Source organism: Parastagonospora nodorum (genome assembly GCF_000146915.1).
Source record: "Parastagonospora nodorum SN15 chromosome Unknown scaffold_10, whole genome shotgun sequence".
Lineage (NCBI taxonomy): Eukaryota > Fungi > Ascomycota > Dothideomycetes > Pleosporales > Phaeosphaeriaceae > Parastagonospora > Parastagonospora nodorum.
In genome coordinates, this window is record NW_001884558.1 from 37,324 (window position 1) to 52,835 (window position 15,512).

The window sequence follows — 15,512 nt, forward strand, 5'->3', positions numbered from 1 at the left end:
AATATCTTCTTAAAAGTAGCTTTAAAGGCTAGTAGAAAGATTTTCTTATTAATATAGTAGATATAACTGTATACTAAGGCTAAGATACTATTATTATATATGCGCTTTAATAGTAAGAAATAAGTAATATTAAGTAGCTATAATAGATAAAATAAGTATATAGGCATATAGAGAGTAATAATCTTCTTCTTTTTATAGCGTTTTTAGAATTCTACTATATAATAGCTCTTATAGCTATTAATAATAAGTAGCTTATATACTCTAATAAGACGCATATAAGAGTTAAAGTATTTAAGCTAAATAAGCGCTAGATTATTATTTATCTAGCTAGTAGAGCTAACTTAAATAATCTAGTTATATAGAAAGTTATAGAACTAGTTTAAAATAAGAACTTTACTTATAAAGATAAAAAAGAGTAGAATTACTTTTCTTTATTACGCTAATATCTTATACTAGTATAATTTACTTATAATTACTAAGCTAGAGCTTCTTTACTTTCTTAGACTTCTCTAAACTTATTACTATAAGCTAAGAGAATATCTTGGCTTATTAAGAAGCTAGACTTATTAAAGTTATATATATTCTTATCTGCAACTCTATACTTCTTCTTTATACTCTAAACTAGTATAAACTAGAGCTAGATAATTACTAAGTTCTTATAGATAGCTTACTAGCAATTATATAGATAGCTCTAGCATATTTATAGCTTAGAAGTATACTTAATAAAGTTATTAACTTAGTTCTTACTAATAGGCTTACTAGCGCGCTCTCTAAGTAGTCTATTAGCTATATCTTATATATTAGCTTTTAAGATAGGCAGACTGCGTATAGAATACTTAAGTATATGCTCTATAATTACTTTCTTTTTTAGTTTTATAAAGCGCTTTATATTTAGCTTATAGTTACGTTAAGAGTAGCACTCTATATAATAGTCTTAGATAGTACTTTAAGAGACGTTATAGATAGCTATAGCGTATTATTTACTTTAGATTTAGTTAAAATTAATATTAGAGATAATAAGCTATATATCTGCTTTAGTATAAGTCTTTTAAGCTTAGTATTATTAAGATATTATACATTATTACTACGCAGGCGTTTTAGTAGAGATTAGTAGCTAGCTTAGTTAGGTAGCTAGCTTACTTATAAACTACGTTATAGATTAGATTATAGTTAAGTATTATATAATATAAACTCTAAATTAACTTAATCTATACCTAAACTTTCTAGCTAGAATAAGTATAAGTTAGATTATAGTTATAGATATTTAGGTTATAGTTAAGTATATTATATAATAGAGTTAAAGTTAAAGTTAAGTATTATATAAGTAAAAATTTAATAATTTTTTTTATTCTCTAAAGCATCTATACTACTAAATTAAGTAATTTAGAAGATTAAATTTTTGCTTATATAATACTTAATTATATAGTTAAGTATTATATAATAAAATTAACCTAGGTTAACCTAGACTTAACTTTCTTATATAATACTTAACTTTAACTTATATAGTCTTAGCATTAACTTAACCTTAGTTAACTTATACTTAACTATATCTTAACTTATACCTATATATAAGTTATCTATATCTATTTGCTAGCCTAATAATAATAGTAATAGATTATTAAAGAAAGTATATAGAGAGAGATACTATAGTTATTAGAACTTAAGCTTAAGAGGCTAGAGCTAACTAAGCCTTAGATATAAATACCTATTAATTGCTACTATAGCTTCGTAGTAATTTGTCTCTAGTCTTATAGAATAATATACTCTTATTTCTATCATTACTATGCATCTAGTATCTATTAATGCTATATTATCTAACAATAGTACTTATAGTAAGACTAGATATAATATCTATATCTATAAGATAGAAATATAGAATATAGAAGATAGCAATAATTCTAAAGAATAGTATTCTATTATATATAGTATATAAATTTATTAAAGTATTATGCTACGTTGCTGCGTAGATATTTTAGTAGAGTTAGATAAGTAGCTTACTTAGATAAGCACCTTGCTTATAAACTATGTTAATCTTATAATCTAGTAGATGTTAGTATAAGTTAAGTATAGAGAGATAGATTACTTATAAAAAAAAATTCTGCTCTAAAGAGCAGTTATGTAAGCTACTTTAGGAAACAACTCTTACGATAACTTCTATAAAGCATATATGCTACTTCAAATTAGCCTTACGTTAAAGCTCACATCGATCGCAATCCCTGTGAGTTTGTCGTAGAAGCATTGCGAAGAAGATAGTGTGATGAGCAAGCGCGAGTTACTGATCAAACATGTCGTGGAACATGAGGAAAAATACTGTCAGCGATGTCAACGGACAGGTCTAGACCTTGAGCCTCACTCTTGAGAGGTCCCGTTTCGAAAGCCTGCACAGGCAAAATCTCATGATGACCAGTCACCAGTCCAGAGCTCAGTTGCTTGCTCACAATATCTTCTTGCTCTGCGATTCTAAACAGATGCCAGCCCACGAGAAGTTTGTCGACGAGGCTTTAGCCGAAAGGCTGAAGAAGAGACGTTGCTTTTTGTAGAAGCTATCCACCGCATCCCCAGTGTTCGAAATGTACACCACTGTTAGGGGACTATCGTTTCCGAATAAGAGCTCTCCTCGGCCAAGGTCCTAGGCGCAGCGGCAGAACGTAGGCGAAACACTCCTATATACCACGATGAAACTTGACTGGTAAAGTCTAGGCACTTCTCTCTGTGTGTATTGGCTGACTTTCTGAGACTCGTCTTTGTTTCCTCTTTGGCGCGCTGGAGGCACCAAAGGGCATGTTGTTGCGGACAAAGTACATCCTCAAAAGCCGCAAGGTCAATCGAGGCAGTGAGATCGCTGCTTGACTGCTGGGTAGACGTTCGTCAATGGGTATGCACGCTGGACATGCATGTTGACGACTAACGCGACTGGTCGGATATCACCTTGAAGTGACTAGTGCAGCAAAGATGATAAGCAAACACAGGCTTTAAGACGGAGCGGAAGGTGAGTGATGTTGGAGGTCTAGTGAGATCATTCGATCATGTAGGCGAACCGCGCAGAAGCTCTACCGTCGATCGCAAGAAGCAGACGCTGTCCTTTACAGCATAGTGCAAACGCCGCGCTCGAGTCCAATACGCGTTGGTCCGTTGCCATGTACGAGGCAGCCCCAAGACTTCAGATCCGGAGCGTGACCGTTCGCCATGGGTGACAAATCCATTCCGCGACGCAGTGAGACCTCGCTGGGCTTGCGCCGTTCCGACGAGTGGATCTCGCGACAGCCAAGGCCGAGCGGAATGGTATGACTGGAAGGAAGCTCGATCGAAGATCAACACGGTGCTCTTCCTTGGTCTTGGGAACTTCTTCGGGGTAGGCGGCGGGACGCGATCAATATTGGCACTCGATGTGTTGGCTCCTATGCGGCACCTGAGTAACGTATGCTTTTTGCGATCACGGCGTGCGAGTACAAGAGGCGGTCTTCATGTGAAGTGCCTGGCGATTCGCTCTAGATCTCTCATCAACAACGCCTGCAGTTCCATAGTAAAGTTATCCTTGAGGACCAGAGTCTGTTGCACGGATGAAGGTGTCGACGTGGTTCTCCCAGGAGAACTTTTATACCCCAATGGGCACATGTCACCACATTTTGGGCTCTCGCCCCCGTACCTCGAGCCTTTCTTTTACACACTATCCGCGCAGCAGCTCACCCGAGGGCGGGCCAACAGGCATCCAGGGCTAATCGAAAGGTCGGCGACATGTGACCGCGAACTCTCCACTGTGCGCAGAGCACCGTGAATACCAAAAGATGATTAGGGTTAAGATCCGAGTCTGTCCCCCTCATGCACTACCCTGATGTTTCCATCCGGGCGCACGAATCGACATGCGAACGACCCGTTGAGACCATACCAAGAGGCTCGGGTGTGTGTCAAACGTGCAGGTACATGAGGCGCGGGAGAACCCGCATTCCAGACGGAAGACAGACTTCGGTAACTGTAGGGAAAGTGCTTTGCTGTATGGGAGAGAATGATCGTTGTACAAGGAGTGTGTTGCGCGGACGTCCCGTTGCTGTCGCCATTGTCAGAGTTTGAGAAGGAGGAGCGCGAAATACTGATCCAGTCCATAACGAGTGGTGTAGATGCGAGACTGTTGTTGAGATACGGCGCTGTGCGAATGCGTTGTTTTGGTAGTTGCTAGAGTGCCAGTGACGCGTGTCTGACACGCTAGAATGTACACCAGTGCCAAGCCGCTTATTTGTCGCGTGATCACATGCACGTGGAAGGGTTTCAAAGTTCTTCCCACGGGATTCTGAAGTCCACTAAAGCCATGCCACGTGCCTGATGACGGATATTGGAATCCGCATAGCGAAATGGGAGCGGTCGAAGATGCCATCGACGCGGCTGCAGACTTTGTTGGGCCGTTGATAGACCGAAAAGGACACAAGCTCGAGGCCGGAAACACATTCGAGGCCAAAACCCTTGTACCGCAAGCGCTTTCGCATCTCCACGCCATCAACGCCGCTGACCTAGCGGCGGACCCAGATGCTCCGTACGATGCATCTCTTGCCGGGATAGTCTACGGTCTGCTAGATGTCATCATACTGTTTGGCGTCTTGCCTCATCTATCACCTGGTGTATCGTTCAGCCAACGTCCGCGATCGGTCCTGGCAGCTACTTGCGCTGTCGCGCATGAGAAAGATGTGAACCAGCTCTCTAAGGCCATCTGGGGGCTCCTGCCAATATTAGAACAGGAAGGACTTGGCGTACAACCACTCCTCAGCCAAAGGATCCTACCTGACATTATTTCTGCAATCGTGGAACTGGCGTTCTCTCCTTCACTTCGCAAACATCATCTTGATTTCGGTGATATCTATCAGAAGGTCATTGAGAGAACACCGACCTCGCGTCTTCTTCCTATCCTGACGACCTTTCTCCAGCAACCTCTTCCGATCTGGGCGAAACCGGCATTGTCCAGAGAATTGGCGCTGGTTCCACTGCGCCGGCGAGGCATTCGCCATACGATTGAGTTTCTTTCTCTTTCATATTTGTCGAAGAACTCCCGGATACCACAAGACGCATCCGGTTCCATGTCGCAAATTCCTATCCCAATAGAAGCCGTTAGACAGGCATCACGATTGCTTGTCTTGCCACCCAGTGGTATTGAACAAGATGAGTGGCTACGCCAGCTTGTATCTCAGTTCTGGGCATTGTTGGACGGCGATGAAGGTGCAGACATGAGCCGAGCCGCTGGCCAAATAATCGCAGAAGGTATCTTGAGCAAAAGGGCAACCGGTGCTCCAGATAGTGTCGGGTGGCAGCTGTTTGCTCAGCCTATCCTTGCAGAAATATCACCTGGATCATCCAAACACGACCCGCTAAAGAAGACGCACCATGGACGTGTACTTGTGCAAGAACATGATCTTGAGATAGCATTGAAAAGGTTGTCCACCATTGCGCTAGCCTGTTCCCATGCCGGTCTCTTGAAGAGGCTGGTCGGCCCTCTTTTGTTGAATGTGTGGACATTGTTGAATCATGCCAATGAAAGATCTGCGCTGGACAAGAAATGGAGTATGTTGTCAAGAAGTATTCTTCTCCGATTTATGGCCATATCCTGCGACGCGGTCTACATCGACAAGATTGCTACAAACATCTTTTGGGATGGAGACACAAATTGGACGTACGAACCTGGCTCTAACGGAGGCATTGAGATCCGCCTGCGAAGTGACAACAACCATGGCACTACTGAGATGGATAGCATCCTCATGCGCCTTGGTGGCCTTGATGGAAGGATTGGTGTCCTTGTTGATCTAATTGCAGATGCAAAGATGCCCGATGCCACTGTTGGGTCGATCTTCCTGCAGGCTACGAAGCGGTGGCTGACTCCTCCACCACAACTTCCTGCAACATCCTTGACGGACGATCTCGACACTGATCCTTTTGCTGCCCTGGCTGATGCAAAGTTATCTGAGGCTATGGGAAAAAGGTTTAGAGATCAACTTGCTCGCAGTCCCCAGCACATCATGGAGCTCATGGGTCAAGTGCTGACCAACTTCATGGTTGAGCACCAGACTAAGGTGCGAACACTTGCGAAACAGGGTAAAGTGAGCCGAGCCAATATGCAAAACCTGATAAAAACGACTATGAAAGATGATCGCGGCAAGAAGATTTCCGGCGACGATACTATGGAAGAAGAGCTCGTTGCTTTTGCAATGAGCATCCTGAGCACGCTCATTGGGTCAGCCGGCTTCGCGCAGACACCACAGACACAATCGATACTAGCATCAATCATCACACCGCTCGTATACGTATCACAACATCAAGCTGAACGTTCGATGTCGCCACACATCATAAATGCTGCAAATCAGCTACTTCAGCTTGTACAGCCATCTTCTATTGCCCTACAGACCGAAGATGACGATCCACTTGGCAGCCACCGCGCGACATTAAGGGCCGTCCTGACTGACATCAATTCGCCTGAGCCTCCGAATCGTACTTGGGCATTGAATACGCTCCGTAAGCTCATCGGGGACCCTGTCGCGTTTCCGGTTGTAGATATTCCTTCAATGGCTCACTTTCTTCTTTCCGCCTCCGTCGCGGACCCAGAGTCCTATGTCCACATTTCTGCTATGCCTGTACTCGTCGACCTTGCGGTCCGCGCGCCCAATCCCGTAGTCGGCATTGTAGTTGATGCATTCGTTGACATCGACGAAAAGTCATTGGAACTCCGCCGGGGGAAACAAACAGAGGAGAAAGAGAGGGAAACTCAAGAGGCACTCGACTACCGTTTGCGCATTGGCGAAGTACTGAGCAACTTTGTTTTGGACGACACATTTTTCGATTCACCAGACGATACGTTCATGCGCTATAGATGTATAAAGCAAATATGCGAAGCGTGCTTATCTCTATCAAGCCGTCGCGGTAAGCGCACGCAAACGCTGCAGACTCGTACGCAAATCGCACAAGCAGAGAACGAAACGCAAACGGAGGCGGAGGCAGCATGGGGCGGACCGATACCGAACTTGCTTGATCCCGAGGGCGAAAATTCCGAAGACCAGGCAGACCGAGATGCGTTGATTAAAATTGTAAAGGGATGGGAGGATACCGGGATCGAAGAAGATGTGCGGATCCGTGCTTCGGCCCTGAGCGTGCTATCAACTATTCTCGAACACCGTATCACGTTCTTGCGCCAGGCTACAGCTGATGCAGCACTACAGATGGTGCTGTTGATTATCACAATGGAGACTTCGGAGACAAAGGCCATCCTGCGACGTGCTGCGATCATGGTTGTTATGGGGCTATTACGGGGCCTTGACGGCAAACTCGAAGCTGATCAGGAAGCTGAAATTGGATTTGACATGACGCAGCAGAGCGAAGTAGAGAGAGTGCTGGAATGGGTCAGGGAAGAAGACGCGGACTCCCTGGTGCGGGACCACGCAGCTAGCGTATTGGAAGGACTGGAGACGTGGCGCATGAAGAAGCTATATCAAGTCAGGGATCAAGGATTGGGACTCGGAGGTAATCTCAACCTCGAGGGACCTTTAAGAGGGTTGACTGTGCAGCCAGGTCTGGGTACAGAGAGGGACGAGCGAAGAAAGTTGATCGTGGAGGAACTTGAGTAGCCTTACTGTCGTATTCTCAAGCTACAGGGTCTTGGGCCAAATATAAATCCGCGACCTCAGCCTTGGTGACATGCTGCCAATGCGTATAGGTGACCTAAAGTCCCATGCCGCCAGGTTCCAATCTTGCCACTGGAACTTGCCCATGCGCGATTTCCGTGCGCAAACCTCCACTCCGCGATGTCCGTAGCTTAGCGCGCTCGTGTGGGCGCAGTCGACCTTGGTTGTGTTGGCGCGCCTCAACCGCTCATGTCCGTGTCTTTGGTTGCTTTGGGATCGACCTCGTCTGCTTTGCCGATCCATAAAACGTTGTTGCACCGAATGAGTACCTGGCCCAAGAGGCCTGAGCTAACTCCGTTGACGAATTCTTCCGTGTTCGAGAGCTGGATATTCATATAGAGATCGACAGACACCAGTCTGCCCTTGTACTCAGTTTCGCCCCACTTTAACCGCACGACGATGTCCTTGTCGACGCTATCACGTAGTAGTCAGCGCTGCACCGGTGTAGACTTGAAGCCAGCATGCTAGTATGCCAGTATGGTAACAATGTAACGTACAGGCTCTGGAGCAGCGGGCGAGGATTGAACGGTGCAACTGCCTGGAGCTTGTTAGCATTGCGCAGACGCGTTGAAGACCGAGGAAACTCTTACAGCCATATTTGCGACTGTGTATGTTTCTGCGCAGTCGGAGGAAGCGTGTGCAGTGGACTGGTCTGGTCGTAGTCGCGGCTGCGCAGCTGGTGTTTGTAGTGCAGCAGCGAGAAAGTCGGGTCGGCGAAAAGTTTCCCAAAGCTCCGGCGGGCGGTGAGCGGGCGGGCCTGAAGGCAGCTCTAGCGCCAGCTGCCCTGTCTGCGGGGGCGGGACACTGACCTGGGCAAGCTGCAGAGCTGCAGAGCTGAGCGCCTTCTGCTAGACGGACTTAGCTGGAACAACAATCACCGACACGTGGTCTGACATTCATCATGGTCCTCGCACTAGCTCTCAAAGCTGAGCTCAACGGGTACGTGGACCTCACTCTACCCGTACATGCCATGCCTTGCCCAACTAACCCCAGCCAGTGTGACAGACCTCCGCCCACTAGACACTGAAGATGCACCTTTCTTCTACACTTTCAAGGTGCAATGCACGTCGTGTCGCGAGACACACCCCAACTTTGTCTCGATAAGTCGCTTTGAGCAGAACGACATCAGCGGCAGCAAAGGCGAAGCCAACTTTGTCTGGAAGTGCAAGAACTGTAAGGTCTCTCTGCCCATGCCGACAGTTTCTCAACATCGCCTGACGACCCACCAGAGAGAACACTCAGCCAACATCAAGGCGCCACCCAAGACCTACGAACGGACGGACCCACCGAAGACGGTCAACATACTCGAGTTTGACTGCAGGGGGCTGGAATTCACAGAGTTCAAGGCCGAGGTTGGTATACCCTGTGTAGAGAGGGCGCGAACATTATAATGACACTTTTTTCTTAGGGAGAGTTTCTGGCGACAGGAACAGACACAGGCACCAAATTCGCCAGCATTGACCTTGCCGAAGACGAATGGTTCGACTACGACGAGAAGGCTGGAGAGGAGGTCAGCATTACAGGCGTGACCTGGGAGATTCGAAGAGCGTAGCTTCCGGATACCACCAGCACATTGTCCTACTTGGAGGTATAGACCTTACGTGACGGGATCCAGATTTCACAAATGTTGGACATCGTCAAACAGAAAGCCAGCCCACACATTTCGCATTTTCTGTTATGCCCACAGAGTATACAGAGTGTAGCCATACAACACCCGTCCCTCTGTTCGCTGAAACTAATACGAATGTTGATGATACAAAAACGCTCTCGAGCACACACTGTCACCGGAATATAGCCCCTTCGCGCATCATACTTTACGACCACGTAACAACCGTCGAAGCATCGCCGATTTCCTTAACGTCCGCAGGCTCAGCACGCTTGTTCCAATCCACGACTGTGGTTGGCTTGCCGATAGTAAAGATGTCCTTTGGCTTCGAGGCCTCGTCATCGCGCTTGCCCCAAATGATACCTGTTGATGGCTTCCCAAGGTCGAACTTATCTCCTGTTGCTGGCGGTGCAGGGTCCCAGACGACGTCACGCTTGCCCCAAGTCGTATCGCTAGTTGGATTGCCTACAGTAGGACCAGATGGTGCGCCGAGACCGAGTTCTTGTGCCTGCAGTTTGGTTAAGAGGAGGGCCTCATCGAAACGACAGCTAGGCCAACATACGATAGGCGCACCGTTACTGACTGCGACCAAGGCGCCTGCAGCTAGTACGGAGGTAAGTTTGTACTGCATGTTTGATTCCAATGATAAGGCCGGAATTCGGTTCTGCTAGATGAAGGAAGAGGGGACAGGTTTGCTGTAGTAGATCAGGGTCGACTTATGTGAGGGCTAATATGACAGGCTGAAGAAACTTGAAAGGGGATAACAGGCAAGAACAGACCTGCTTCATATACCCACAAAGTTGCATCGCTAACATTTGCCACATCCGTGCCAGCAGGTAGGTTTCTGGCAGTCGAGGCCAACGATACGGGCGTGTAATATGGGTAAAGCATCACCAGTCCAAATTGAGTATAGTCTAGGAGGTACTAGCCAGCCATGAGCAGAGACATATATTGGGTAGCAAGCGGCTTGACGAGCTGTTGCTATCGAGCGATTAGTAGATGCAGTATGGTTGGAAAGGGTCATCCATCGCTGCGCTAGATCATGTTCACTTGCTCGAATCTTACTCCAGCAAATTTGTGCTTCCCATTGCTTGCTCCCTGGAAAACCGAGCGTTCCTACGGAAACCCAAAAGTTTGCGATGGGACTGTCTGACCTTTGATCTTGCTTCACGCATATGGCTCGGTTCATGCAGCTTCTCGACACTACATCCACATCTCGCTCCATCTCCGTATCTCTCCCAGTTTGCTGATCGTTAGTTCCTTCGCAAACAATAGCCACTATCGCATCATCAGTATGCTACGGTTCAGCTCCTATGACTCTGCAAGCACTCTCTGGCGTGATCGTCCCCTGCGGCACTCTAATGTCGACGCTTGATCCCTGACTCATGTTGTAGCGCGACCACTCCACACTGCAATGTGCGTGCCCGCAATTCATTCGCTCGTGTGCAGTTGGGCTCTCGTATGATAAATCTCAACCAAGCCTCAGGTCTTTGAAGTCCATGGCTCTCGAGTTCGCCCAGTGAGGGATGTAGCTGACAAGAAAGTTCCTTCACCACAACCGGAAGATCCTGCACTTGCTCATCTGCCGTGTGCTCTGCGGTGATGAAATAATTTTGGACGGACTAGAAGCTCTGCAGAGCGTGTTCTAGTAAAAGGCTGAAGTGAATGTTCTAGACCTCATTCTTGGAGAGTACAAACTTTGGTGGACACGCACCATTGGCGCATGAGGGCCTACGTAGGTTCCAAGCTGGTCTTTCCTCGCAAAGTTCTGGACTCACTGCAGAGAAGCTAAGGGCAACAAGCAAGCTAAGTCAAGCTGCCAAATGAGAGCTGGGAGATCCCTGTCTTCGTACCAACGCCAACAACAACTCGATAGTGCCGTCTGCAGCTATTTCCAATTATAGCGGCATGCGCCGACCCATAGTTCTACCTATATTACATGGTCGCAGAAGCTCCAATGCTTGTCGGAGAATTATGGCGATGTCAATGCAGGGCATACATTCGCCGGCAGCAGATAGAGGAAAATATGGATGAAAACACGGAGACATACTACCTGTATGTACGGCCAAAAGCTAAAAGTAACATAACAGTCATTGAGAACGCCAATGTATCTAGCGATTCATACACATCAGACGAAGTGGTAGCAGAAGCATAAATAGATATCGATCTTCCCGCCAAAGGCACAGTTATTACTTTCTTTGCGCACAAACACATCATGTTGAGTTGACTGAAGAGCAGGGAAGTGATCCAGAGTGGAAGCGAGATGGTATATTAAGGTGCAGTTTGACTAATCTAAATAGATCGATGTGAATGACGGGCCCTTGGCACTCCCACTGTCGGGTGACATGCACTCGGGAGGCAGCCACAACGTTGCAATTGGTCCTAGCCCATCATCGGTCTAGTTCCTTCTGGGTACGCGTGAAAGAGGGCACATGTGTATCTGGTCTATACCCGCACACCACACTTGTGCCTTTGTCATGTCTCTCATCACTGTCGAGCTGTTTGAATGCAGATGAAAGCCATTTCAACGCCATGTAAAACCAATCAAATGCGAATTATGTGCAATATTATACAATTCGTACAGCTCCAGCGTTCCAATCATGCGATTCATCAACCCCCTTCAAAGCTTTGGGTCTTTTGGCCTTTGCCCAAGCTCGTGCTCGATCCACGAGGACCAAGCTTCTTCTGTATTGGTTGAGTCGAACTCCTTTGATGGTGTAGTATTCATGATCCCAGTGGGAGCCACAGCGTCATCATCATGTGTCGGCTGTCCGAAAGAGCTATCGCTAAACTCTGGATCTTCATGGGACAGACCATCAACTTCACTTGCGACTGTTCCGCTCTCATTCATGTAGCCCGAAACTGCGATCATGACGTTGTCTGCTGCCCACGCTGGTGCATGGGGAGCAGGGCGCTGCGCCCATCGTGTTGTCTCCATGGCAGCATTGATTATGGATTTCTGATCAAACCCTCTCTTCGCAACCTCGTTCAAAACCTGGTTGAATGCTACCGTATTGCCAGTGACGGAACACAGACTAAGCATGTGGTGATAAGCTCTTGCCACATAGCTCGGCTTCACTTTGGTCTTGATGCTGTTGATCTCCTCCCAGACATAGGTGCCGCCTTCCCAATCCGCACGACGTATGCAGTCAAAAAGGAGCTTGGTAAGTCCCGGAACAGCAAGACCCCACCCATCAGCCTTCATCTCATAGTAGACATCCAAAGCTCTGTCGAATCCCGCAAATTTCAACACGCCGCTGATGAGTGCCGCGTAAACCATTGGTGTAGGATGAACTTTTTGTAGGACTTTTTCTGGACTGAGCCTCACCAACCGTCCCTGGCTCGCCTCGTTGATTTTTACAAGTGGGTTTGCCAGCGTAAGGGCATCGCCATCGACCCCACGCATCATGGATACAAAGCGAGCGAAATGGTCTGGGCGTGCCGTGTTGGTGTAGTGGTGCAGAATCTGAGTGCAGAGCAATTCATTGGGCCGAACTTTCGATGCATAGAATGCAGCGATCACGTTATCGACCAGTAGAGTGCGTCGCCATAACGAGAACCCAGCTATGAGTATGTTGAAGGTGTGAAGGTCAGGGGCTGCGGTCGAAATAAGCAGGTTGTGGCAAATCTTGGCAACAAGTAGCGGCTTTTCTCCACGGTTCCCCTTCACGCTTGCATTGAGTAGCTGGGTGATACCATCGTTCATCTGCTTGCAGATATCATAGAAGTCGCCATCGGGATCTTGGTAATAGTGTGGAACCCAGGACGATTCAACATGCAGCCTCGCGCTGTCGAAGTGTTCAGGAGAACTACTGACGTGAGCCATATGCAACCGCTCCATGTCCATCATAAAGGCTGTACGAGCAGTTTCGGCTGCAGTATCAGTGGACGCCATGATTTGACGAATGGCAGGCGCCAGTTGATTCAAGGAAACGTTGACCTTGTGCGAGTCTTTGAAACCGACATCACGGATCAGTTTGAAGATCAGGAAGCCAGTGCTTAGTTCCTGCAGGGCCAGCTTTTTGCGGCTCTGGCGCTGGCGCAAGGCAGACCATCGCAGCACGTCGGGTGCCCATAGCGACTGTGGTGGCAGATGATAGGGATTTAAAGGCGCGCCAGTGTTCGCAGGCCAATCCAGGACTTGGGCTCCTGGCAGTCGTGAATCGAAGCGGAGATCGTCCCAAATGTGAGGAGAGGTTCTCAAATGGGAAACGTGGTGCTCAAGCATAGCGCTATCATCCCCAAGCTCCATGCCGGCGACGTTGAGGGCGTCCTGCCAATCGGCCTCTTCGAAAAGGCTGCCAGAGACGGATGCGTTGTGGGTTGCGCTGGCAGGTTCTGAGGCGGTCCGTCCTGGGGTGTTGTTCGGCTCGGGTGGATGGTGCATAGCATCGCGTAGCTGGGCAAAAGCCTCTTCCCACTGTTTGTTCCTGTCGGCCTTCACTTTCGCATCGATGCTGAGACCGGCGGCGAAGACGGCCGTGTACCAAAAAGTCGAAGTCGGCGTGCGCAATGCCCAGAGGCCACGCAGGCCACGGCGTCTGACGACAAGACGCACATTCGAGACACACGATATGCATCTACAGGTGCCCGGGCTCTGCGCTACCCGGGACCAGAGTGCTAACATTTCTGCCGGGGCATGCTGTGCGGACGGCCGAGGGACGGCGAAGGGCCGTGTCGTGGGGGAAAGAGCGATGCGACGCAGATTTGCAACGGCAGGAGTCGATTGGAGGTTCGGCGGTGGGTGCGTGCGATAGCCGTGGTACCGTCAGCTCGCGATTCTGCTGCAATCGACATCCAAGTGCTACCGTCTCTATAATTTTTGTTTTAGGTAAGCAGGGCTAACGTTAGCGCGGAATACTACCGTCTTTGCAGTAGGGAGCCGACAGGAGTGTCAAGACGCAATTGCACGCTTGCACGCTGCAAGCTAATGAGCCCTTGCTGAAACCCCAATTCCAAGCAGTCTTGACCAGACTGAGTTAGCTGAGAATCCAATAATCCCAAATCCGCTCAGAGCTTCGACAATCCGCCGCCAATACACGAAATTATCAACCAACCTCACTACTCTCGTCTTTCAACGCCCAACATGGTCAAGTACTATCCCTCTCTCAACGAGCACCATGTCGAGTTCATCACCGCTCAGCCTCTCTTCTTCGTCGCAAGTGCTCCTTGGGCAGGGGACCACATCAATGTCTCCCCTAAAGGCCATCTGTCTCGCACATTTTGCGTGCTCGGGCCCAATACCGTCGCTTACCTCGACGCGACAGGCAGTGGCTGTGAAACCATTTCGCACGTCTACGAGAACGGTCGTGTCACCCTCATGTTTTGCTCCTTTGGGCCCTCACCACAAATAATGAGGCTGTTCTGTAAGGGTCGAGTTGTTGAGAAGTTCGACCATCACTACCAGGAGCTGAGAGCTAAGATGGCAACCGAGAACGGCGATGATATCGACATGATTGGTGCTAGGGCCATCATCGTGCTGAAGATTCAGAAGGTGCAGACGAGCTGTGGATTCGGGGTGCCAATCATGGGCACGACAGCCGCAACTCCAATCGAAGCCACAGGAGATGCAGTAACCATGGTCGAGCACGATGAAGACACAGCGGCCAACGATGGATGGAAGCCGCGCGAGACCATGGAGAAATGGGCTCGAAAGATGCTCGAGAAACAAGAGCTCATGGATTACCAAAAGAGATCGAACCACCAGTCACTTGATGGCTTGCCAGGCATGCTGAGTGCTCGGCGTGCACTTGACCAGAATTTCGCTATTGAAGACACGAAAGCCTGGATCCGGAAAGTCAGCCGACAAGGAGATGCCGTCATGCTTGGTGTCGGGTTGGGTGTCCTACTCATGATAATAGCCAGCGTCGTGGGTATCATCAGCATACGACTACCCTTTATCCACCACTTTCTGAACTACCAGAGGCGACAAATGGGTGTACCAGAGGAGCCGTGGAACAAGTCGGAGCTTTAATGCCCTTGGACTGGCCTCATTGATTGATCGCGAAATGTTCAGAAATATGTAATTCACTGTACTCGCTGTGGCGCGCAATTGGATGCACACCTAGGTGTCGCGTCGATAACAAGCAACCTTGGAAAAAATTCTTGCGCACGTGACCACGTGCTTATTAGCCTTTCCAGGCTCTCCTACCACGCTCGTCTTCCCTCTCAAATACTACCAATGTTACCAAAGTCCCAGCACTTGTGTTCTTTATACACTCAGTTGGAGCACGTTATCTTCCGATAAGCTTGTT

At 48.1% G+C, this 15,512-nt stretch overlaps 5 protein-coding genes across 5 annotated transcripts; 3 read left to right on the forward strand and 2 right to left on the reverse strand.

Moving 5' to 3' along the window:
• Positions 1 to 4,346: 4,346 nt before the first annotated feature.
• Positions 4,347 to 7,595, forward strand: SNOG_06688 (hypothetical protein; the record flags this gene model as incomplete). The annotated part of the gene is made up of 1 exon (XM_001796998.1): positions 4,347 to 7,595. The coding sequence occupies one exon, from the start codon at positions 4,347 to 4,349 to the stop codon at positions 7,593 to 7,595; it is 3,249 nt and encodes a 1,082-aa protein (XP_001797050.1).
• A 958-nt stretch (positions 7,596 to 8,553) lies between these two features.
• SNOG_06689 (hypothetical protein) lies at positions 8,554 to 9,204 on the forward strand (the record flags this gene model as incomplete). The annotated part of the gene is made up of 3 exons (XM_001796999.1): positions 8,554 to 8,591; positions 8,650 to 9,008; positions 9,092 to 9,204. 3 exons carry the CDS (start codon positions 8,554 to 8,556, stop codon positions 9,202 to 9,204), a joined length of 510 nt encoding a protein of 169 aa, XP_001797051.1.
• A 98-nt stretch (positions 9,205 to 9,302) lies between these two features.
• SNOG_06690 (hypothetical protein) lies at positions 9,303 to 10,010 on the reverse strand. Its single transcript, XM_001797000.1, has 2 exons — positions 9,821 to 10,010; positions 9,303 to 9,766 (listed from the first exon to the last, which is right to left on the reverse strand). The coding sequence occupies exons 1-2, from the start codon at positions 9,887 to 9,889 to the stop codon at positions 9,467 to 9,469; spliced, it is 369 nt and encodes a 122-aa protein (XP_001797052.1). The 5' UTR covers positions 9,890 to 10,010; the 3' UTR covers positions 9,303 to 9,466.
• Positions 10,011 to 11,878: 1,868 nt separating this feature from the next.
• On the reverse strand, positions 11,879 to 13,885 carry SNOG_06691 (hypothetical protein; the record flags this gene model as incomplete). The annotated part of the gene is made up of 1 exon (XM_001797001.1): positions 11,879 to 13,885. One exon carries the CDS (start codon positions 13,883 to 13,885, stop codon positions 11,879 to 11,881), a length of 2,007 nt encoding a protein of 668 aa, XP_001797053.1.
• Positions 13,886 to 14,344: 459 nt separating this feature from the next.
• On the forward strand, positions 14,345 to 15,232 carry SNOG_06692 (hypothetical protein; the record flags this gene model as incomplete). The annotated part of the gene is made up of 1 exon (XM_001797002.1): positions 14,345 to 15,232. The coding sequence occupies one exon, from the start codon at positions 14,345 to 14,347 to the stop codon at positions 15,230 to 15,232; it is 888 nt and encodes a 295-aa protein (XP_001797054.1).
• Between the last annotated feature and the right edge of the window lie 280 nt (positions 15,233 to 15,512).